Below are 24,611 nucleotides of genomic sequence, written 5' to 3'. Positions count from 1 at the left end.
TCGAGGAAAACAAGCTGTTTCACTGAGCATGACACAGGACTGGCATTTTGAGGACTACTCTTAGCAAACACTCATCCTTAGACTTTTTTTTCTTTGCTTTACTTCCCCATCTCACTGACTTAACAACCTCCAACCCTAGAAAAGAGGAAGAGATGTTGTGTGCGCTAAAAATATCGATTCTCAAGTGTGAGCATCTTTGTCGCTGACAGTCTTGCCCCTCAGGATGTGGTCTGGGAACCAGCAGTGTCAACATCACCTAGGAACAAATGTACATGCTCAGGTCCCACCCCAGGCCCAGGTGCACTGACACAAAGCCTGCATTTTAGTAAGAGGCCCAGGTGGCACATTCAAGTTTGAGATGCAGACTGAGGTGCTTGGTACTAAGCACTGACCTCACTAATTCTGATTTCTGTGTAGCTGTGGTGAGGCCCAGGTGTGCACATTTTAAAATAACCTCCAGGGGATTCTGATGTTGCTGGTGTGCAGGCCCCCATGGAGAAGCCCTGACTATAAGGTAACAACACCCTGCGGTGACATCTGGTTTCACAGCAGCACTCTACAAGGTAGGAGATGGCATAGTCACCTTTACTGTAGAAATAAGGAAATGGAGCCCTGGAAAGAAAAGGTAAAGGCCCTAGACAGTGGTTGGCAAACCGTGGCTCGCGAGCCACATGCGGCTCTTTGGCCCCTTGAGTGTGGCTCTTCCACAAAATACCACAGCCTGAGCGAGTCTATTTTGAAGAAGTGGCATTAGAAGAAGTTTAAGTTTAAAAATTTGGCTCTCAAAAGAAATTTCAATCGTCGTACTGTTGATATTTGGCTCTGTTGACTAATGAGTTTGCCAACCACTCCCCAAGGTCACCCAGGGGTCAGCAGGTGCAATAGGGTGAACAACCTCTCTCCTCCTCCCTAATCAGCTCCGTATTCAGCAGCTTCTGCAATGCTAACAGCCCGCTCTGAGTCTGCTTTTGTTTTTAGGGAAAGGCCAACAAAATACTGCTGGCCGCGTGTGCTTGCTAACAATGATTCTGATGAGCTTGATCCTGTCAGCTGATTCCCAGACTGCCAAGGCCCCAGCAGCCTGCTTACTCAATCAGGGTCTGGCCAGCTTTCTAATTACCAGCAGCATTTGGACCCCTTGCCTCCAACTGTGAACTTGCTGGAGTTCAACTTGCATTTACATGAGAAATGGATCCTTTGTCACGTCTGTGCCTCTGTCAGTCCTCCAGCCTCCCCGCCCTGTTGGAGACGAAGTGAAATGGCCTGTGATTCCCTGGGTTCCCAGGCTGTTGCTGACCAGTGCAGGTCCCCACGGGAGACAGGAGGCAAGCCCCGTGGGCGGGTGACCGCCCTGGCTGTCCTCAGTGCCTGGCCAGGGTGACCTCTTCCCAGCTTCTGAATTCCAAATTGTATTCCCATTCAGAGGCCTGATGGAGTGACCAATTGGCCCTGTTTGCCAGGGACTGAGTTTTCCCAGGACATGGGGTCTTTAGTGCTAACTCTTTGGAGGTTTGGTCCCCATATGCCTGGCACATCAGGGCACAGGCAGCATGTGAACATTCAACATCCCCTGAGTGAGCTAGTTGAGGTCTGGAATGGAGAACTGGCTAGAGTTTCAGTCCTGTTTTTCTGTCAGGCCTAAGACTGAGGATGTATCTCTTCACTGCTCTGCACTTTATTTTGCTTTAAATCTCTTGCTAATCCAATAGCATGAAACATTACTTCCAACAGTGGGTAAGTGAAGGTCTGTGGACACGTTCGAGATGAGGAAGGCAGCAAAGAATGAACACCTCGTGTCTAATCCCTGTCAATGGTGGTGGGTCACCCACAAAGTACTCTTCTCAATTCAAAAATACAGTTAGCATTTATTATGTACCAGGCAGCATTGGCAATGCAAACTATGTCACATACACTGCCAGCCCTCCAAGAGGGAGACACCGATACAATAAATTATTTCTGCTACAAGGCTACCAGGCATGTCACTAAGATGGCGAAGGCCATGGGATCTGGAGAAGAGAGCATTAAGGTACCTCTGCTTATTACAGGCCAGCTACGTTACATTCATTATCTCGCTTCACAGCTAACACTTCTTGAGCACCTACCACGAGATTAACCCATTTAATTTTTATAACAATTCTATTACTATACTCATTCTATGAATGAGGAAAATGAGGCTTTGAAAAGTCAACTATCTTGTTCAAGATTGCAAGTTAGTAAAGAAAGTCTCTAGGGTCTGAACCCAGAGAGTTAGGCTTTGTCCCCGCACTATATGAGACCCTTGTGGGGGGCTGGACCCTCAACACAACCAGTGTGTTGGACACACAACCGGCCGAGTCTGGGAGCAGAGGAGTGTGGGTGCACCTGGTGGAAGCATGGCAGAGAGAAACAGGAGGTGGGAGTCTCTGATTCTAAACTGTAGGATCCCAAGGCATGACAGTGAGGGCCCTGAGAATGCTGATGCTCTAAGGCAGTGGTCGGCAAACCACGGCTCGCGAGCCACATGCGGCTCGCGAGCCGCGGTTTGCCTCTCTGTTGACTAATGAGTTTGCCAACTACTGACCTAAGCATTTAAAAGAGGAACACTGTGGCTCAGTAGTTGAACTTCGACCTATGAATTAGGACAGTGGTCGGCAAACTCATTAGTCAACAGAGTGGCAAACCGCGGCTCGCGGTTTGCCGACCACTGCTCTAAGGGAAACCGGCAGGACAAATGGTGTCCTCTGGCCCCTGTCTGCATTCGAGTCTAAAGAATGTCTGACTAGAATGTGAAGCCAAATGCCTGACTTCTTGGTCATCCTTCAAGGGCTGAAGATGAGTGGCAGTCATTATTTTACATTTTTAAGGAGTGCATTTGTAAATCCTCAAAAGTATATCTTTCTTATGTACTTAGAACATCTGAGCAACTTACTTGGCATATATTGCAAATCAAATAAAAATAAAAATGTGTTGATTTGATATGCTGTGACTGACTCTAATATGTGCATTGCAACAGTGGAGTTAGAAGTTAGGAATTCGAGCACCGTCAGCTATTGAAAGCACTCACTTCAGTAATAACAATCCACAAGTACAGTATTCCTAGTGGACACTGGGCTATGCTAAGTATCCAGAGTCTGACATTGCATAGTTACTATTCGCAAAATAGTCTCAATATCTTTTTCTTTTCTTTTATAGGTTCTGGTTTGTGTAAAATAAATATATAATTTCAGATAATTAAGTATTAAAAACACTTGCTGTTAACTTGCAAAAGCATGAAAATTAGTCTCCCTGTAATAATAATTAACAAAGCATAAAGGTAGGAAGGATACTATTTGAAGCAAGATTTAAAGAAATAGAAGTTTCTGGGGTTGGGGGGGACAACAACTGATACCCTTCTTGCTCACGTCCACTGTTAATAATTCCTGGTTAATCCAGTGATAGTTCTCCCCCCCCTCAAAGAGCCTCTTATCTAGAATACAGGGCTTGGGGGGGGGGGGGCTCTGAGACTTTAGTCAGCTCCTGGCACGGCCAGGTGTTAGAACCCCAGTGGCATCTTTCTTCAGAAAATGACAAAGTTGTCTGATGGCAAAGAAAAGGGCTTTCTGTACTTTCTGACTTCCACTCAGCTACGTCCTACAATGGCCTTTATGTTTCTGTAGAAGTAGAAACTGACGCTCAGTTCTGTCCATCCGATGCTCCTGCTCCTTTAGCTCAGTGGAACCAGCACTAGGCATGCTTAGGGGCGCTCTTCCTCCTGGGGGACCTTCGGTCAGAGGAAGGTATTTCCCTCCACCTGAGCGTGTCAGTTCTACACTCGCCGGAAGCAGAAGCACGTTCTCTTCTCCGTGAGGTCAGAGTGGTTTCCCTGCTCTCTTCCTTTCACGGCCCCATCCACTCTTTCCTTTGTCCTTGACATTTTCTAAAATTAGCTTTATCACTCTTTCCAGCATTTTACCAGTAACCCCCTTGAGATGTTTGCACAACCTTTTCTTCTTGAAGTGGCTGTTTACTCACGGCAGCCTTTACACAGGCCAGATTAGCCAACTCACTCATGATGTACTTCAGCTTCTTCCCACACTAGTTGTCCAACCAAATTCAGGACAATGTACTTCCTGTCCCCAAGAGCTTTCTAGAAAGCTGTTGTAATAAATATGAAGAAAATTAGCACTTCATTAGACAATGATATACCTCAATTATACCCAGAAAGTCTTGCCCTCTTCCAGAATTCTTGAGTGATGCAAAAAAATAATAAATATAATAAATAAAATAAAATAAAAAAATCTACCATGTATTCTCATAGCATTATAACAGATTTCAAGTTCAGAAACTCTAAAGGCCATACATGACATTCACTAACACCTTCTTTGCCAGATACAGGTACTGTACTGTATTAAACATGTCTTTTATTTTTTGTACTTGGATTCTTTAACATCTAGGGTCTTACAGACCACGAAGTTCCCAGGGCTAGCCAAACAGCCTCAAGCTATTTACTCACTAATCAATCCCTACCAACAGAACCCACACCCCAATTACTTCCTCTCTCCTATCACACTCGGGTTCCTACTCCCCTGCCCTCATCACCCCAAGGCCAGCTACCAGACAACCAGGGTAGCCCCTAGGCCCAGAGCCCACTGAAATGATTCAAACTGGTTCATCTTACACTTGCTTACCTGCCTTGCCCATTCCTTCCCAGGGAAACCACAATACAGGCTCGTTCCCACATTCTCCCTGCTCCCTCTGCCTCCACCAACCCGGCTGCTTCCCTGTGTGGCCTCCATGACACAATGTGCCCCGTCTCTTGGGATCTGTGAGCATAACAAACTATCTTTTGAGAGTTTGATCTGTTGGCCTCACCATACATAAATAATAATAAAACCTTTATTTTAGACAATTATGGCCATTATTCGGATGCACGTGGATAGAACATAGATGCTCTCTCAGTTACATTTCACAAAACTGCCACTTAATGTTTCAGGAAGAAAGCATGATTTTACTATAAAGCAGTGTATTATTCCGGCTAAAAAAGCCCTTTGTAGAGCCGACTAGAAATATCCGTGATGAGCATCACGTTAAGATACCACATGTCACGAAAGATGGTGGGTTTCCCAAGGCCCTTGGCTTCTAGAGCGCAGACTGGGTCTAACTGTAACAATAACTTGTGAAGAAAATGAACACTGGCCCCTAAATGATAACAGCAAAGTTTTGTATCAAATGTTCTGGGTTCTAATATGTTCTATTAAACTTGTGTCCCAGCCCTAGCTGGTTTGGCTCAGTGGATAGAGCGTTGGCCTGTGGACTGAAGGGTCCTTGGTTCGATTCTGGTCAAGGTCACATGCCCGGGTTATGGGCTGGATCCCCAATAGGGGGCGTGCAGGAGGCAACCAATCAATGATTCTTTCTCATCATTGATGTTTCTATCTCTCCCTCTCCCTTCCTCTCTGAAATCAATTTTAAAAACACACAAAAAATTGTGTCCCAGTGGATCTGTATGAAAAGCAAGGGTCCTGTGATGCTGTACTCTCATCTGGCTTGCTTCTATCTATCCCAGAGTAAAGGCTACTCAAGGCATTTACCTGACTTTGTCTGCCTCGCAGCTGCCACACAGAAGGTGCTCGGTATCTATTTACCGCCTGAAGAAATGCTTCTGATCATCTTTTGATAACAGTTAAGAGATGACATGAGAGAGCAAAGGTGTCCATTTAAGGGATTAAGTCATTAGGTGACAGGTGTTGGAGCTGAGAATTAAAGCTACTCCCTTTGGCCCAACCACTACAATGCCATTATATCCTGCCACCTCTCCAAGAGGAATTTAAGACCCTTATTTGGTGGCCATGGACATTGGCATCTTCCAACCTTCAACTGACCTTTAAAGTCTATCAAATTCTGCAATGCTTCCGTTAACAATGACCCATTAGTGAGCAATTTGCCTGGGTCCGGAAGTGCATCATGACAAACAGCTGAGCTCCTGGGTGTGACTTGGTCACTGCAGGGTGACACTCACCAAGGGCTCCAGCTCCTTGCGGTCGATGAGGTTCATCTCTGTGACAAAGTAATAGAAGTGTTTGTAGCAGGTGTTGACGTGGGCCTCTGCACCCATCACGATGACCCGGTCGAAGTGGTGGATGTAGACGTGCACAAAGACCCGAAAGAGGCGACACAGGATCTTCTTGCAGATCTGGAGGAAGTTCTTTGGGAAGGGGACACCTGGAGAAGGCAAAAAAGAGAGAACAAAACCATGACGGGAAAGCTCCAGCAGCCCCGGGACGAGGCGTAGGCCGAGAGCACCCTGGACCGGGCCCCCAGGCTGCCTGAAGAGGTGCAGCTGGTCCAACACTGCCTAAGACAAGTGTTAAAGTCAAATGCCAACACCAACAGGAAGAGACCCCCCAGAAGGAGGGAAAGGGCCTGATTTGTTTCTTTGGGTATATCTTATTTTGGTGCAAATAAGCTGGCAGGGGAGGGCAGTTGCCCTCAAGGCCCCCAACTGCCCACTGTAAGGTCTGGGGCTGGGAAAGCAGGAACTTTACAAACTTTGCTTTCTAGCCTGCTTTAGCCTGCTTGAATAATGAGGAAAATAAACTTAAGCTGACTGACCTTGTAGGCCAGAGACTAGATATGCCCATAATTTCAATGCCATGCCAGGTGCATTTTTTAATTGGATAGAACTGTGTGGTTTTCAAGGCCAGCAGCGAGATAACCACCAATTGCACAGAGGACTGGCTCTTTAATAAAAAGGGAAGTTCTGCTTGTAGCCTTGCTTAGAATTTGAATTCATTTTCTCTAAGCCCACCGGTGCAGCCCACCGGTGAATAAAGTGTGACTCCCCCGGCCTGTGCTCTCGGACCGCGGGACCTCACCTGAGAGCTTTCAATAAACGCGATTTTTCGCTTTTAACCTGCTTGTCTTGGTCAACTTATTGGTTTCGGTCAGGTTAAGTCTTACATCTCTGATTAAACCTACACCCACCCCTGCCAGCCTCAAGGCCCCCAACTGCCCTCCCCTGCCAGCCGCCTCAAGGCCCCCAACTGCCCTCCCCTGCCAGCCTCTTTTACATAGAAACATGCACTCTCTAGTATGGCCTTTAAATTTTTTCCCATTTTATAGAGCACAAGAAAGTTCATTTTCCCGCTCTACTATGAGAAAACTGGTAGGAGGAGGGTGACGCTGCAGGGAGACTGGCACTCCTTGTCATGGGGTCCTAGGGAGTGGTGGAGACAGTGGTGGCCAGCTTGGGATTTTTCCAGATAATTCAATAATCTGGAGCTCTATGTGATTTGCTGCATTTAAAAAAAAGACACATTAGCAATTAATCTATAAGTTTAAAGAATATCACAGCTCAAAACAAGACATTTTTCTAAGATAGATGCACCTGCAGGTTATCAGCACACCAATTCCAATGGGAATTTTTCCTGAGATACACTGCTTCTGAGGTGGGCAAAGGCAGCAAACTTCAGGAATACCTCGCATTACATTCATTACCACTTCATCACCTTGAGGAGGGTGGGAGAGGAGGGCTATGTTTTTCATAACACAGACAGGGTGCGTGGTCTGATGAGGCACTCACAATCCCTTTCTGACAACAGCTACTCCCAGGTGGTCAGGCAGCAAACAGCAGATCCACAAGCCTATTCCTCTCTCGCTCTCCCACAATGCTTAAGCGCCTGTTAATTACACTGTCCTAAGTGATGACATGTTACCGATTGCTGAGTGAAACAGACTGCGAATTCCCGCTCTGCTCCTTTCCCAGCTGTTTGACCTCTCTGACCTTTAGTTTTTCTAGATGTAGAATGCAGATAAATATTCTGATGGTTGTGAGGATTAGAAGTGGTACCGGTGCGACTTTGGTTTCCCTCCTGTAACAAGGGGGTCATGATGAGGCCTTCCTTGCATGGCTAGGAGAGTGTTAACCCCAGTAAAACCCTCCTAAGTGCCTAGAACAGAGGGAGAGCTCACTAAGTGGGAAACACCCTTCTCTGTGCAAGGCAAGGCCTGCAGCATGCAGCTGCTGTTATGAGGAAAATAGTTAGCTTATCGAGAAAGGTACACATGACGGCCGGCCTGTCCACAGAATTTCAGAGCTGAGCCCAGGGCGTGCCCCTGGCCCCACAGAGCCTGGGGTTTGCTGTCTGTGCCTCCACAGGGTCCCCGTGGCAGCTGTCTGGTAAGGGACACTCTGTAACTGAAACGGGATCACCTGGGACTCCCAGGGCAAGAGGAGAGAGATGGCACACAGCTGGCAGTTGGCAGAGGCGGGACTTGCCTCCCTGGGGCCCAGCACTGATAGCGGCTTTTTTTCAAAAACAAAGTGGCAACATATCAAATGAACCTGGGAGAGACTTGGGCACAGCTTGGCAGCTGACTGTCTGGGCAACAGATGCTGGGATTGGGCGGGGTGGGGGGGGAGTTGAGGAGGTAAAGCTGGGGAAAAGGTGGAGGGCAGCCCCTCAAGGAGTTCATGGGCTGTTTCCTCTGCTGGTGAGGGGGGCGGGGCAGGAGACCCCCTGCTGCAGGCTGGAAGAGGTCTGGAGCCTTCTAAGAAGCTCGAGTCCCAAAGGGGATAGATCCCCTCGAAGACAAGCCTGTTCCTGTCAGAAGAGGCATTCTGTAGCCACACAGTGCCAGTGCCAGGGGTTGGCATATGTGACCTGCGCAGCCTGCCCGTGAAGCGGGCTTTACTCCTCCTGTGTCACAGACGAAGGGCACTGAGGTTCTGGTGCGCTGATGCACTCATTCCAGCAGCTTAGCTGGTTACGGGGCTGGGATTTGGACCAAGTCAGCTTGCCTCTAAAATCCAAAAGATCTGGTTATGTTTGTAGTGTGACTCTCTCTCTCTCTCTGCCAAGGATAGAGGCATAGTCCCATTGCTAAGCACAATGAGCCATCTGAAGGTTACTCTTTGGTGGCACGAAAAATATTTAAAAAAAAGAAAAGGGAGAAAAATGTCCACCCCTAGGGAGCCACAGAACCGAGTGATGAAGGTCAGCTAACATAATCCGCAGTCCCCAAGGAGAAATGTGTTTTCTCATCCATGCCTTAAGACCATGATCTGAGACGAAGAGTAAAAGCCAATATTTACTGAGCACTTACCATGTTCTAGGAACTGTACCAAGGGCTTTACCTGGATTACCTGATTGAATCATTGAACAACCCTCGAGGATAGATACTATTATGTTTCCATCTCACAGATGAGGAAACAGACTAGCATCCATTCCTCTGACAAGCTCTGAGCTCTTGGCTCTGCCCTCCACTCCATACCTGGTCTCTGGCCTTGCCTTTGGCCTTGACCTTGGTTTGCTCTTCCTTTAGGCTAAAGCAGGGAATTTCCTTTTTTTAAAATACGTTTTTTTTTAAATGTTTGTATTGATTTTTTTTTTTTTTTTTTTTTTTTTTTTTTAGAGAGAAAGGAAGGGAGAGGGATAGAAACATCGATGAGAGAGAAACATCATTGATCAGCTGCCTACTGCATGTCCCCCACTGGGGATCAAGCCTGCAACCAGGGTATGTGCCCTGATGAAGAATCGAACCAGTGACCTCTTGGTTCATGGGTTGATGCTCAACCACTGAGCCACACCAGCTGGGCTGGGAATTATCTTAAAGTAGTTGAGAGGAGTTGGTTTTGAAGTTTGAAGACTTTAGTTTAAAATCCTAGCTCTACAACTTACTAGTTGTCTAGGCAAATTACTCCACCACTCTCCTTCATGGAGAAAAACATTTACTCTGCAGTGTTCTTATAATAGGAGGTGTACGATGCCTGGCACTTCAGTGGGAACTTTGAGACTATGTCCTGCTTCTGTTATTTCCCACCTGACCTCAGGTAGGTAGGACATCAGGCTCTGAACCTCTTTGCTCAGGCTGCTAAGTTGGGTCTGACTCTTTCACCATAGTCTCCCTTACCTGTCATTAACTCTTCAAAAGTGAACGTTGCAAATGGCTCAAGTCAGGACACGCTCAGCATGCGCCATAGTCACCCCAGGCCAGCTCTGGAAGCTGAGAAGCCCCAGGCTGGGAGTCTTAGGGGCACTAGGTTTCACTTGGAGCCAGAGACAAAATCCCAGCTCACAGAGCACGGGGTTGAGAACAAGAAAGTTATGGGGCATTTGGGAAATTCACTCAATATTATTGATGGTTCAGGAAACAATTATATAGTTTGTATACCATTCTAACCCTTTTCTCCCTTTCTCCTCTGTCTTGCAGGTATTCAGATATACATGTATGTGTGTGCTTTTCAATAAGCCTCCCTCAAAAGGTGGAAGAGATTGCCCCTCTGGATACAGAGAACTGGATGGCCACCCTTTGGTGGACCCTCTGTAAGTGCCCTCATGGTAGCAAGATAGGGAAGGACTCAGCCCTGCTGATCCACTCCCTTCCCCAACAGCTCCAGAAGGGCCAGATCACAAAAAATTGATTGACATGAGAGTTTTTGTTTTTATGATGCCACTAAGAAGTAGCCCATTTCCATGGCCACAGACAAGCAAACCCCGAGTGAGGCCTGAGATGTGCAGGTAGGATGTCGTTTAGTCCCAGTGACACCTGAGCATGAGCTTTATTTATTTATTTATTTATTTATTTATTTATTTATTTATTTTCATGTAATGGAGTTTTAGCTCAGTTAAAGTGTTGGCCCTGGCTCCATAGCTAAAAGGAGGTAAGGCAGGCATTTGGCCTTAAAACTTGGGTTCTTCCTTCCACATCTGTTCCTGCAGGCTCCATGGTGGCAGGGACCCCCACTGCTGAGATGGCTGCTTTTTGACCTGCACTTTGTTCAGTACTTGCCTCGTAAAAGCTCAAATACTGTCCATTTGTTTGCTTTTTTAAACTTATTCTACTGATTTCAGAGAGGAAGGGAGAAGGAGAGAGAGGTAGAAACATCAGCGATGAGAGAGAATCACTGATCGGCTGCCTTCTGCATGCTCTACACTGGGGATCGAGCCTGCAACCCAGGCATGTGCCCTGACTGGGAATCAAACTGCAACCTCCTAGTTCATAGGTCGACACTCAACCACTGAGCCAGTGGGCTGTTTGTTTGCTTTAAATGAAAATAGTCTAGCACAGTGGTCGCCAACCTTTGGGACCTCACGGATCACCAGTGGTCCGCGGACCATCGGTTGCCGACCGCTGGTTTGCAGGAGGAAGAATAAAAGGTTAGGGAATCATTTCACGTGGACACTGGGCTCGTTACAAATGGCAGCATGAACCTGAGGGGCTGTGCAATGTCTGGGTCTGGGCCACGGGCAGTCTATGGGGTCCACAGGACACCCCTGACCTAGCTCAGGACCATAGCCCACCCCCCCCCCTGCTGTCAAGTACATAGATTCTGTACCCAGAGTGGACACTACACTCTAGGTATGTTTTAAAAATCACTAATCCTGGGAGATCCTTGGCTAAAAAATAGGATCCTGAGGTCAAATATATTAGCAAAAATGCTGCTTTCATAGAAGTTTGCAGTAACCTGAACACAGGAAAGGATCTGAGAATTCCTGCAGCAAAAGGTCCTATTTAACTCTGGAACCTCCTTTCCCCATAATACACTGAGTAGCCAGATTATTATGATCTCTGAACGCATAATAATCTGGCCGCTCAGTGTATATCCTATATAATAAAAGGCTTATATGCAAATTGTCCCCTCGACCAGGAGTTCGACCAGCAGGCAGGCCAGCCAACCGCCCACATCCCCTCCCCCTGGCCAGGCTGGCCAGACCCCACCCATGCACAAATTCATGCACCGGGCCTCTAATATATATATACTGAGTGGCCAGATTATTATGCATTCAGAGATCATAATAATTTGGCCACTCAGTGTATCTGTTGATTTGAAACACAGCATCTCTAATCAGCCATTTCAGGTTTCCTTTCTGGCTCTACTCCATATTAATAGGATAGCCATATGCTAATGTCTTTGTGTCCATGAGCCTCAGTTTTCCCATCTCGGAAGAAACTGGGGTGTCAGTGTTATCTGTAGCTCAGGGGGTGGTTTTGAAGATTACATACACCCATCAAAGGCTTTGCTAATGCCTTGCAGATAGTAGGCACTCTTTTGTGAACTGTTAGTTTTAGCATCCCACGGAGACCGAATGTTCTCTGTAACACACGTTGGCATTAGATTCCTCTTGCGTATTTATTTCCGGGATGGCAGTCTTGGTATCAATACATCAATTCTGAACTTGCAAAGAACTTAAGAGTGGTAGGTACTCAGTTAAGCACGGGGTTATAGTCGGCCTTGTATTACTTTCTACAGGTTTCTCAAACTTACTAGTATGTCTTGTATTAAGTTCCCTGAACAAAGGAACTGTTTATACTTCTTTTCTACCCTTAAAAGCACCTGCACAGGGCTAGGTAGGGAATACTCATCAATCAAAATTGAATCATAAAAGAGCAGTGATCTTATTTAGTCAAGATGTGAATCCATCATCTTCTATTAGGGGGAGGAAGAAAGACGACAGCAGCAATGATAGCTTGCTGCCAGGGACCTGATGCGGTCCTGGCACGGCAGGCTGCACTCGGCTTTTGGTGGGAAGGGAGGAGAGCTCTGGGATAAGAACGCTGTGATCCAGGGTAGGGTGTGGGAGAAAGAATCTGAACCTCTCCTCTTTATCAGGAAAGCCTCCCTCCTTTGCCTTTTTTCAAAGGGTGATAGTTAATTTTCAGTCACTGTGCTCAATTAGAAAGTTAATGCCAGACATTATTAACCAGCAGTCTTAATCAATTGCATGCTGGAAGAATTTGCAGTTAAACTTTGACTAGTCTTGTAATAACCCAGACAAGCCAACCGACACAATCCCAGGCAGATATCTACTGATGACGCAGCACACAACCTTTGATTGGAAGGATCGAGGCGGTTGGCAAGCATGAACTGATCTCCGAGCATCCCTTTCTCTATCTCACCCTCAGCCACATCCAATGACACTCAGGATTGAGCAGGGAAATGTCACACTCCAAGAAGTGGGCTCCAAGTGAGAAAATGTGTTCAGAATGAATGTGCTCAAAGAGGTGACAGACATCAGGGACGGCCTTGTCCTGGATGGCTTGGGTCATGGGAGGGGCTTGGTCTTTGCACACGGGTCACTGAAATGGAGTCAGTGAACCCAGAACAGGGTCAGGCAGATTCGAGTGAACTGAGCAAGAGGCCTGGGCAGAGGTCAGAATCCTAAACTGATCACTCATATGCAGTTTCAGCAGGAGTTTGCTCAACAATGAGACTCCAAGCGGGACTGCTGTTTGCAGGGTGATCGGGCCAAGGGGGAGGCCGACCAGAGAGCTGGGGTGAAGCCGGCCAAGGAGGTGAGCCTGCAGGGCCCGGAGTCCCTCTCGAAGGCCCGACAAGGCAGCCCCACGGCTCTCCCTCTGGTGCTCAGCTGGGAAGCAGCATCTGAGAGAGCGACAGTTTATGAATGTGTCTAACCACAGCTTTCTGATCTCCCAGCCACAGGCAGTGTGGGAGCTAAATCAAGCATGGGATAGAATCATTTTTCTGGGGCCCCATGCCGATTTGCCTTTCATCTCGGACACAGTAAATCGCCTTTCTCCCAAACAAAATTTAATAAAAATTCCAGTAATGTCTGAGCTTCAGCCCACTTTCTTTCTCTTTCTCTCCCCTCCTTCCCCAGAGCCCTCAGATGCCTGTTCTGGGCACCCCTGAGAGAAAGCAGGCTGTCTATTGGCTTGCGTGCTTCTGCTATCCTGGCCGGGAGGCCGCAGAGGGGAGACGCCCCTCAGAGGATGCAGAAATGCTCTGGATGTGGGGCCACCGCCTGGGACACAGGTCCCACAGTCAAGCAAAGCCCCGGCGCAGTGGCTGGCTGGCTGCAGCTCCTTCTGTTTCCTCGTTTTCCCTCTTTTCTTCTGAAAAGAACCCAAGGCTTGGGGATGAGACTGGTCTGTGATGAAGCTGGGCGGAACCTGGGCTATGGAGGGTGCAGAGCAAGGGCTCAGGGGTGGTCTGCGGGGCGTCCTGTCCCCAGACAGCCCATGTCCGCAACAGCGGGCAGGCACTCTGCCTCGTCATATACTTAGCCAAACCTCCTTTTCCTTAAGAGCTCAGCTCAAGGCTTCCCTCATTCCCGGACTCAGGTTCCTGAGCAGATGCAGGCGGTAATGCCAACAGGGACCTGTGGGACGCAGGTCTGCCTCCCCGGGCACTGCACACCGCTGGAGGGCAGGGGGTGGCAGGCTCCTGGGTGGACCCTCAGTGCCTAGATGGGGCCTGGAGGGAGGGGCTGTGTGACAAAGTTGTGCACCACTGGATTCTGAGTTGAGCTCTTATGCCCTTTGCTTACCCTGAAATCAAAGCCCAAGAAGGTGGGGGGCTGACTGGGCTCGGACTTACAGAGCCAGTTTGCGGAGCAAAGGGATCTGAATTCACGTCTGTCTGATTCCAGAGGCCCTGTAGCTTCCACTGGGCAGGACCCCTGGCACGGCTCTCACAGTCCCGTTCATGTCGCCCAGTCCAGCTGGCAGAGTTGGGGAAGCAGAACTTGTTAAAGACGAAGGTGGAAAAGGGAGGCTTGGTGACTTCCCCAAACCTCTGTGTCCCTGGTGAGGACAGTGGCTAAGCGTCTGGCTCTGGAGCCAAAGTGCCTGGGCTCTGCCTGCCGCTGTGGAACTTCCCCACTTGCCCTGGAGGGAGTTTGCTCACTTCTAAGGCTTTGTTGCCCTGGTGGGGAGCTGCAGCGGGCGCCACCCGGTGGTCCGTGGACCACTGGTGATCCGTGAGGTCCGAAAGGTTGGCGACCACTGGGTTAGAGCATTGTCCTGATATGACAATGTTGTGGGTTCGATCCAAGTCAGGGCACATACAAGAATCAACCAATGAATGCATGAACAAGTGGAACAACAAATTGGTTTGGGGACCCCTGATGGTATGTTAGTTTCTCTCTCTCTCTCCCTAAAACATTCAATAAATAAAAATAAAATAAAATAAAATAAAATAAAATAAAATAAAATAAAATAAAATAAAATAAAATTAAAGGCTCCGTTTCTGTATCTGAGGAATGGGGACAGTACCACCCAGTCCTGGGGAGACGGTGAGGCTCACACAGGAAGCACAGTGCCAGCAGGCACTCAGAGGCCCCAGTGCCAGGCAGGGTGTTACCACTGCTCTAACCACGGCTCTTCCTCATGGAGCCCAGGGTGGGGGTGGGCAAGCGAACGGGCAGGTGGAGCTGCCTTTCCCCACAGGGGCCACGCCTTCCGGAAAGTGGATTTGGGGCCAATGTGATAAACGGGAACATCCTGTGAGCTGTGCAAGCAGTTTCCACATGACACGAGATGAACCCTAAGGCCCTGGTCAATCCTTTGGGGACCCCTGATGGTAGTCAGTTTACAACAACCTAAAATGCCCACATTTCTTCTTAAAACTGTGACTCATGTTGGAGAGTGGTTGTGTCTTTGGAGTCCAACTCGTGTGAAAACCCCTCTCCAAGGCATAAACATCACTCCTTCTTAAGAGCTCATGAATAAAAACAACAGCCCGCCCACGTGGAAAAGAAAACAGACCTCCCCTGGCAGCGTGGCTGAGAACATACCATTTCCTAAGTCCTCACAAAACAAAATGCCATTGGATCACAAGCTAAAAAACACACAACAGCTAATAACACAGATCTGTGTCTTAAAAACACCACCTCCTCCTCTTAGTTTACCATCCTGCCCCTCCACACAGCCTCCCTGCCTCCTGTGAAGTGTATGTTTATCTAAAGGAGCTGCGTGCTCTTGCTGGTTCCTGCAAGCAGATGTTTTGTGTTATCTCAGTGCGCTCCTCAAGAAAGTGTCTGTTCCCCGCGCCAAGGAAAACAACCCCGTGGAGCAAGACTTTGTTCCTCTGCCTAAAAAAGGTCCCCAAACAAGTGGACAGCTGCAAACGGTTAGAAATAAAGTGGCTACTACTTTATTCCCCAACTCCCTCCGCCCTGCCCCAGCCCCCCTGGGTTACCCTCCGACCTATTATCAGAGGTTGGACCTAAAGAAAGAAAAATAGACTAGCATGTGATGATATGTTCTCAACAGATTGTTAATTGCTTCCGACATGAGATTTGCCGGGTAGGGGGAGTGCTGTGTCAGCCACCCAAAGGAGCGACTGTCAATACGGTGTGCCTGTTGTCACACTTCCCTGACGAGGCTGTTCCCATCTGCAGCCTCATCTCCAGGACGGCTGCCTCCACCCTCTGCCGTCATCGCATGGAGGTGCCCATAAATCAAGAAAGACCCAAGAAGATCTGAGGAAGGTGTTCATTCACTATGGGTGGGCAACAGAAGCCATAAAAACAAACACTAGCTACTTCAGACCTGCCGAGTTTGCTGAAGATCAAATGGCAAAGGAGATGGAGGGAGCTGAGAATATGATGTTAATGGACTTCACTGGTACTGAAAAGGTAGGCAGCAGGACCGGTACTAGGATTATGAGCCCCAGTCAGAATTAAAAAATTAAAAAAAAAAAAAATATATATATATATATATATATATTGATTTCAGAGAGTAAGGGAGAAGGAGAGAGATAAAAACATCAATGATGAGAGATAACCATTGATTGGCTGCCTCCTGCACGCCCCCTACTGGGGATCAAGCCCGCAACCCGGGCATGTGCCCTTGACTGGAATCGCACCCGGGACCCTTCAGTCCACAGGCCTACGCTCTATCTACTGAGCCAAACCGGCTGGGGCCCAGTCAGAATTTGAAAATGACTCAGCCTCTTTGTCGTGGATGATATATAGTGAGTATCTTAACAGACAAAACTTTTCTTTATTCACCAGGGAAATATTCCTTCCATTATCTGAAGGGCAATTAACACCAAGTTTTGTCTGAATAGTTTCTGATCTATGAACTTCCCCCCAACCCACTGCCACTTCCCCAGCTCAGCTACCATCACCTCCTGCCTGGTTGGCTGCAGTTTCCCCTTAACCGAGTTGCCTTCCTCTACTCCGGGATCTCTCCCATCTCCACCTGGCAGGGCATCTAACCAGGACATTTGTTTTTCTGCATAAAATGTGAAAGCAGCTTCCTAATGCTTCAAGCGGAAATCAGGGCTATTTAACCGGACAGGCATGACCCCCTCTGGTTTCATACATGTGTGTCTATCATCACCTCTGGATCCTCCCAACTTACATATAATACTCCAGCCCTCCTAGAGCTAAGCTTTTCTTGCTGGCTCACTTCTGGGTCAAAGTAGAGCTAAATTCACAGACTACACTGTGTACAGTAGCCCCTGCTTATCCACGGGATACATTCCAAGGCACCCAGGGGATGCCTAAAACCTCGAATGGTACCAAACCCTGTATATTCTAGTTTTTCTCTGTTCATACAAACCTATAACAAAGTTAATTTATAAGGCATAGGAAGAGATGAACAAAAAACAATCACTAATAAAATAAACAATAGAACAATCTACCGCAATAAGAGTTCTGTAAACTGGCCTCTCTCTCTCTGACAACTGGTCTGATAACTGAGACGCCTACTAAGTGACTGCCAGGCGAGGAGCTCACACAGTGTGGATTTGCTGGGTGAATCAAAGCGAGACAGAGTGGACAACATGGGATTCCATCATTCTACCCAGAATGATGCACAAATTAAAACTTATGAATTAAGGGATTTTCCTTTTAATATTTCCCAACCTTAGTTGGCCACAGGTAACCGAGAAGGTGGAAAGGGAAACTGCCAATAGGGGGACTACTGTATCGGTAAGTTACCTACTTGAATGAATGGACTCACGTATTCAAAAGCCTTTGAGGGTCACAAAGGAACGAGTCCAGTGAGTGGTGTGATACAACAGGGAGTGGTGAGGACTGCGGCAGCCTGGAGAGTGCTCTGTGCAGGAAAGGAGAAGAGCCGCTCGGCCTTCGCCGGTTGCTCTCAGCAGGGATATGGGCCCAGGATTGCTGGACCTCCTAGCTTCTCGAGAGAGTCCGGAAGTCTAGATTCTAATGTGAAATCTCGTCCTCATTAAAATGTTGGTATTTCAAAAACATTAAGCAAACATTTTAAAACATTCTATTTATTAACTATTTATTTTCATTCACAGTTAACCCAGCCTAGAAGAGTTGACGCTCCATAAGATGACTGCTTAATTTTTAAAAATGTCAATGTAAATTAAAAAAAAAAAAAAAAGACACCCAGGAAGCCATGAGCACATGCAGCACCCAGATCTTAGTTTCTAGCACATTCTTCAACCAAGGGAGGCACAGTTCCTGGGAGAAGCAGCGGGGGCGGGGGCGAGGGCTGGGGCAGGATGTGCACGGGATGGCCTGGGACACCCTGCAGTGGGGGAACAGAGCGGGTAAGGATCCCCGCCTGTCCTTGGCTGTGGGGTTTGCTGGGTATCTTGCTTCTGAAGAGCACAGCATGGACAGGGAGGCAGGAAGAAGAGCGTGGAGAAGCCTGGTGACCACTACGCTGAACAGGTGATCGGGGTCAACGATATCAGTGACCAGTCATGTTCACGGCCTTGGCATGCATTTGATATCATGTGATGGAAACGTGGCCATCTTCCCAGAAAACATGAGAAAAACATGAAACAAACCCAAATTGAGGGACAGTTTACAAAATATCTGACAAGCACACCCCAAAATTGTCAAAATCATCAGAAACAAGGGAAGTTTGAGCAAATGTCATTCATAGCTCAGAGAAGCCCACAGAGATGTGACAATTAAATGTAATGTGGCATTCCGGATGGAATTCAGGAATAGAAAAAGGGCACTGGGGGAATGTGGTGAAATCTGAACACGGTGCAGAGTTTAGTTAATAGCAATGTACTGAGGTTAGTTACTTAGTCACGAGGAATGTATTATAAATGTAAATATGAATGTGATAAGAAGATGTTGGGTACTGGGTATGGGAACTCTCTGTATTATCTTTTCAACTTTTGGTTATATCTAAAACTATTCTAAATAAAAAGTTTATTTATATTAAAAATAACCACTCTCTGGGCCAAAATTATTTGATCGGGTCCAGAGGCCATGGTTTGTGCCCTTTGGCTTATGCACTGACATTTCTGTGTTTGCTGATGGAACGCTCTGATCAGGACTGGCTACATCATTTGCAGAACCCCTTGTTCAAAAATTATTAAGAATCTCACGATGGTGACAGCAGAGTACTAACTAGGCACAGGGCCCTTCTGAGGGCAGGTCCCTATGACCCTGCAGGCTCCACACCTGGGGAGCTGCAGTCTCTGATAGGCGGCACAGTCTGGTCAGAGTTGTCCAGCGTGGAGTACCCTCCCTAGATAAAGCTCCCACCATGTTGTTTACTTGTTCATTCACCAATTTAAATAACTAGCAAACATATTTATTTTGGAATGTGCTAGACATGAGAGATTCAGCCATAAGCAAAGGAGTTAAACTGCCCTGATACATCGTAAGGTCACCTTACATGGAAGTGAACATGGGCACTGAAAGTTGTCCCTAGGACCTCTGCCAGGTACAGACATCCCTGAGGTTCATCCCCTCACTCTCTCTATTTTCTCCTTTCCTCCCATCTCAACTGTAACACTACTTACTACAATGGGACTTCTGAAGACAGTAGATTTTAAAAATTCTAACATTAAATGTGTAAAAGCTTTATAAGGCTCATTTTACAACATTTGCAAGTAAGTTTCAATTACATTGGCTCCTAAGAGAAACTTCACGTTTCCTGAGCATCTAAGGGCACCAGATATAAAACATTCTTCATTATCCTAAACCAACAAACCCAGGAGTTGTGTGTGTGTTTGTGTGAGTGTGTGTGTGTTCCTGAGATCCCATTACACCCACAACCCCTCTAGCTTTGCAGATGAAAAACGGAAAGCAAACTGAGGCTGAGTCACGTGCCCAAGTGATACAGTGATAGATGGTGAGCTGAAATTTCAACCCAGATCCATCCCCCTCCAAGGCAAACCTTTCTCTACCCTCTACCCATCAAACATCAAGACAGTTCCTTTAAAATTATTTTTTAAATTAACCTCCCTCTCAAGAAAGTGGCTCTTAACACAGGCATAGCTCAGAGATGTTGCGGATTCGGTTCCAGACCACTCTAATAAAGTGAATATAGTGATACAGCGAGTCATAATTTTTTTGCTGGTGGGTCTTGCCTTCAGTTTGTAAAAAAAAAAAAAAAAAACAACACCTGTCCCAGCTGGCATGGCTCAGTGGTTGACCTATGAACCAAGAGGTCATGGTTCAATTCCCAGTCAGGGCACATGCCCGGGTACCAGGCTTGATCCCCAGTGTGGGGTGTGCAGGGGGTAGCCAATCAGTGATTCTCTCTCATCATTGATATTTCTATCTCTTTCTCCCTCTCCCTTCCTCTCTGAAATCAATATATGTATATGTATATGTATATGTATATGTATATGTATATATATAACACTTGTAAAGTGCAATAAAGTCAAATGCAATATAAAGAGGTGTGCCTGTAGTTACTTTTAAAAATCCTCAACTGAAATAATTACTGTGGGACCATTAGCTGATTTTAAGGTTTTCAATGAAGCATGACTTCTGAGGAGAAGAGTCTGAGAGTTTAGGACATTTTCTTTGGGAATTTGGTGGAGGTGGGTGGGGGGAGGAAGAGGAGTGAGAAGACACAGGTGGCTAAAGCAATTGCCTCTCAGGGACTCAGATTCTAAAGCAGGGGTGAGGGCTGCAGGCCGGCGTCTGCCAGCAGGCACGGTTTCTTTGGACTGCATAGTATTTTTGAAATGCTGCCAACATTTAGACATTGGGAGCTATAATTCAAAGATCAAGAATTCTGACTTCTCTTGGAAAAACTCGGAAGACCTGGCACAACTGGACCAAAATTCCCTCATGGCAACAGCTAAGTGATGCCTGCTCCCTCTAACAGGAGATGCTACACTCACCTGGGCAGCCCACTCATTTCATTCATTTGTTTTGCCAGCCTGGACCCTTTAAAAAAAAAACACGTTGTGGGTGGTTATAAATTTGATTGCGGTAACAGTAGGCACTTCTGGCTAGGTGCCCTTCAAGGAGAAGATGCCACCGCAGAATGGTGCCCACTGCCCTGCCCCTGCTCCTTAAGATTTGGCCATTGGTCCCAGCTGTGGTGGAAGCAGGTGGTTTTATTCTACGAGGTGAGGCTTGGTTGCATAGAAAATACCTGTTGGAAAACCATTATGCTAATAGCGCTCCCCCTGAGTATGCAATGCTTTCAGATTCCTGCTTCTGTCCAAGCCCCTGTGAGCATTGCAGTGGGACAGCCCTCTTCCTACTGCTGCATTCGGCAAAATGTGCAGAAGGCAGCACCTGCTTGTTTTCTGAAGGCAACCCCAGGGGGAGCAGTGACAGAGAACTTGAGGGGGTGATGAGGCAAATGGGCTCGGTGTTTTGCAGCACAGCAGCTTTCTCCCTGTCCTTTCTTTGTTAACATGCATAGGCGGTCTTCAAGTTACACCGCCATGACTTCCTTACCACCTGCATGTGTGCAGTATACATGGGCATTGCTACTAGTATTAGTGTGGCACATGTAGTCTATTCTACCTGAACTCACTACATGGTGCCTTGGTGATGTCCCACAGAAGCCCGTGGGCCAGCCGTACACCCTGGAGCAGAGAACAGAAGGCCCACCCACCCACTGCATGCATCCTGAGGCCCAGGAGCTCCAGGGACCCACTTGCAGAGCACCACCTCTCCTAGGTTCCTACAAAGGTCCTCACTCTTCCTGGGCCCAGAGGCAGGAACACACTTTGGGATGGTAATTAGCAATTTTTAAATGCTTTCTAGTTCTCAGAAAAAGCTTCCAACCTACAAATCTATAGTTTGTATTTCAGACAGGTCATTGGGAACATGTATTATAAAACTAGGTGACTGCCTAAATTCTTTTGATCTCATCATAAAAGAAATGTTTCAAAAAAATTAGAAAATGCTGTTAAGTATAAATACCATCATCACTCTTAATCTCACCAAGAAAGAACTACTGACAATATTTTGGCATGCTACCTTCCAGTCTTTTTACTTTGCATGTATATGTTGTATGTGTACCGGTTAATAATGCGGATTTTGTAATCAAAGAAAATACGATAATTTCAAGAGAAACATCAAAAGTGCTTTATTCAAAGTAATGTCCATTGCTAGCTATACATTTCCCCCATCTTTCAGGTAATTTGTGGATACCATCCCAACAGAACTTTTCTTGTTTTGAGGCAAACCATTCAGAGACCCAATTTTCCACTTCTTCGTATGATTTGAAGTGCTGCTCAGAAAGTGCGTGTGCCATTGATCGGAACAAGTGGTAACCTGAAGGAGCAAGGTCTGGTGAATATGGCAGGTAGGTTAATACTTCCCAGGCAAGATCTTATAATGTGTCTTTAACTTGTTTTCAAGTGTGTGATGGTGCGTCATCATGAAGCAAAATTACTTTGCCGTGTCTTCTGGCCCATTCTGGTCATTTTATGATCAGAGTGGTCCCAATTGCTTATTTGTTGTCGGTAGTGATCAGTATTAATGGTTTCACTTGGTTTTAGAAGCTCATTCTATACCACACCTTCCTGATCCCACCAAATGCAGAGCATTGTCTTCTTTCCGAAGCGATTTGGCCTTGCAGTCAATGTTGATGGTTGACCTGGATCAACCCATGATTTTGTGCATTTGGGATTCTTAAAATAAATCCACTTTTCATCGCCAGTCACAATTCGATGCAAAAAAGACTTTCTTTCGTGCTGTTGAAGCAACATTTTACTGATGACTTTTCAGTTTTCCATTTGTCTTTCGTTCAGTTGATGTGGCACCCATTTTCCTTCCTTTAAAATCTTTTCCATTGCTTGTAAACGATTGGAAATTGTTTGCTGAGCAACGTTTAATCTTTCTGCAAGTTGTTTTTGAGTTTGACATGCATCTTCATCAAATAATGCTTGTAATAGTTGGCCTTCAAACTTTTTCGTTCTTTGTCTTTCACATTGAAATCATCACTTTTAAAGCATTTAAACCAGCATTCACAAGTATCTTGAGATAGAGCATGTTCAACATAAGCTTCCCGAAGTATTCAGCAGTACTTTTCTTCAAAATAAAGTAATGAATTAAAACTTCCCGCAAATGCTTTTTTTTGGCACGAAATTCGACATATTTAAGTGTAAAAATATCCATGATGTTAACACCTTTAGCAAATTTGACATATGAAGTTTTGAAGATTGTTGTCAATACAACAAAATAGCATACATATCAAATCACATATATATCAACATATGTGTAATTCCATCTATTGAATAAAATCCGCATTATTAACCAGTACACCTATATGGTCTTTCAAAAGTAAGATTAGAATCACATTATACATTCAGTTTGTAGCCTCCTTTTTGCACTTAACATAATACCATGAGTATTAAATAGTCTGTGAACAATAAATTGTCATATACCCATTACACAGGTTTAAGAAGTACCAAGATGAAATAACGATTGGATGAGTCTCCTTGAGTATATCTTGGGCAGTTATGTTAGCCCCTGACAATTTTCTTTGGTTAGAGTCTTAGGGGTGTGTGGAATCCCATGGTTAATACAAACAGTTGTGCACATTTAGCACTTTCCTTCACAGTAGGTTTGTTTTGTTTTTTAGAGAATATTAACATTTCCCTTAATCTTGAAATAAAACGAGTGGCCCTACTTACCCTGCAGTTGGTACTCCCTGGCCCACCACGGCGGCCTCGAAGTGGGAATGCCTCAGATGGGGAGGCAGACATTGCACTTAAACTAAAGCTGTAAACAGCAATTAGGAGTCTTCCTTTGCATTTAGCAGAAGTTCTCAACCCTGGCCGCACATTAGAATTATCTGGGGAGCATAAAAACAAAAGCCAGCAATGTCCCACACTAGAGGAACTGAATCTGAAATTCTCCAGATGATTCTAATGTGCAGCCCTGGGTGGGGGCAGTGGTCTATAGCAGTGACTCTAAAGTGTGGTCCCCAGACCAGCAGTGCCTGCCTGTAGGGAACTTGGTAGAAATGCAAACCCCCAACTTCCAGCCTAGCGGCACTGACCCTCAGAGCAGTGGATTCTGGGACTAGGGCCCCGCAGTCTGTGCTTTACCCGCCCTCCAGATAATCCTGATCTGTGCTAACATAAAGAGCACTGGCCTAAAATACTCCTTTGTGCATAATCCTGGCTAAAGGATTAGCCTGCTTAACCAAGTAGGGAGGCTTGTTGAAGATTCACAGAATCTGGCATCAGACAGATTCAAGTTTAAGACTCTTGTTTGCCACTGAATTAGCCTCTCTGAGGTTCGGTTTCGCCAGCAGGATGTGGGGGTGACATGACTAGTACCTAACCTCACTGGGTTGTTATGAGGATTAAATGGGAAAAATAACAAAACGTATTTACCGACATAGGCAGAGCTTGATAAATATTTGCTATTATCATTATCTAACAGAGGTACCGTTATTATTGGTCAGATCAGGCAGGAAGCCAGGACAAGAGGAAAAAGCCAACTGAGCTAGGGGCTTGAACATCCAGAACAGATGTTTTCTCCCTGCCTCTTCCCTCATACAGGCTTGGATGTAGATTCCACCTGCTGTTGGCATGAACAGACGCGTCTCCCAGGATGGCAAAATAAATCATTCTCCAGGAGCTGTCTTCAAACTGTGGAAGTGTTAGGGGCAGAAGTAGAATAGTGGAGACTAGCTATAGTTATAAGAAATATTAATCATGCTCTGTTAACCGTGATTGTTTTGTTCTG

General features: G+C 46.3%; 1 protein-coding gene across 2 annotated transcripts in view; it reads right to left on the bottom strand.

Moving 5' to 3' along the window:
• Positions 1-24,611, bottom strand: part of MOB3B (MOB kinase activator 3B) — a 194,505-nt gene that overhangs the window by 33,405 nt on the left and 136,489 nt on the right. For both annotated transcript variants that reach the window (XM_080667991.1, XM_080667992.1), the window contains exon 3: positions 5,978-6,180. In XM_080667991.1, coding sequence (XP_080524117.1) covers positions 5,978-6,180 — 203 coding nt within the window. The remainder of the gene's footprint in view (positions 1-5,977; positions 6,181-24,611) is intronic.

Source organism: Plecotus auritus (genome assembly GCF_963455305.1).
Source record: "Plecotus auritus genome assembly, chromosome: 5".
NCBI classification, from domain to species: domain Eukaryota; kingdom Metazoa; phylum Chordata; class Mammalia; order Chiroptera; family Vespertilionidae; genus Plecotus; species Plecotus auritus.
This window is presented reverse-complemented; position numbering and strand designations above follow the sequence as displayed.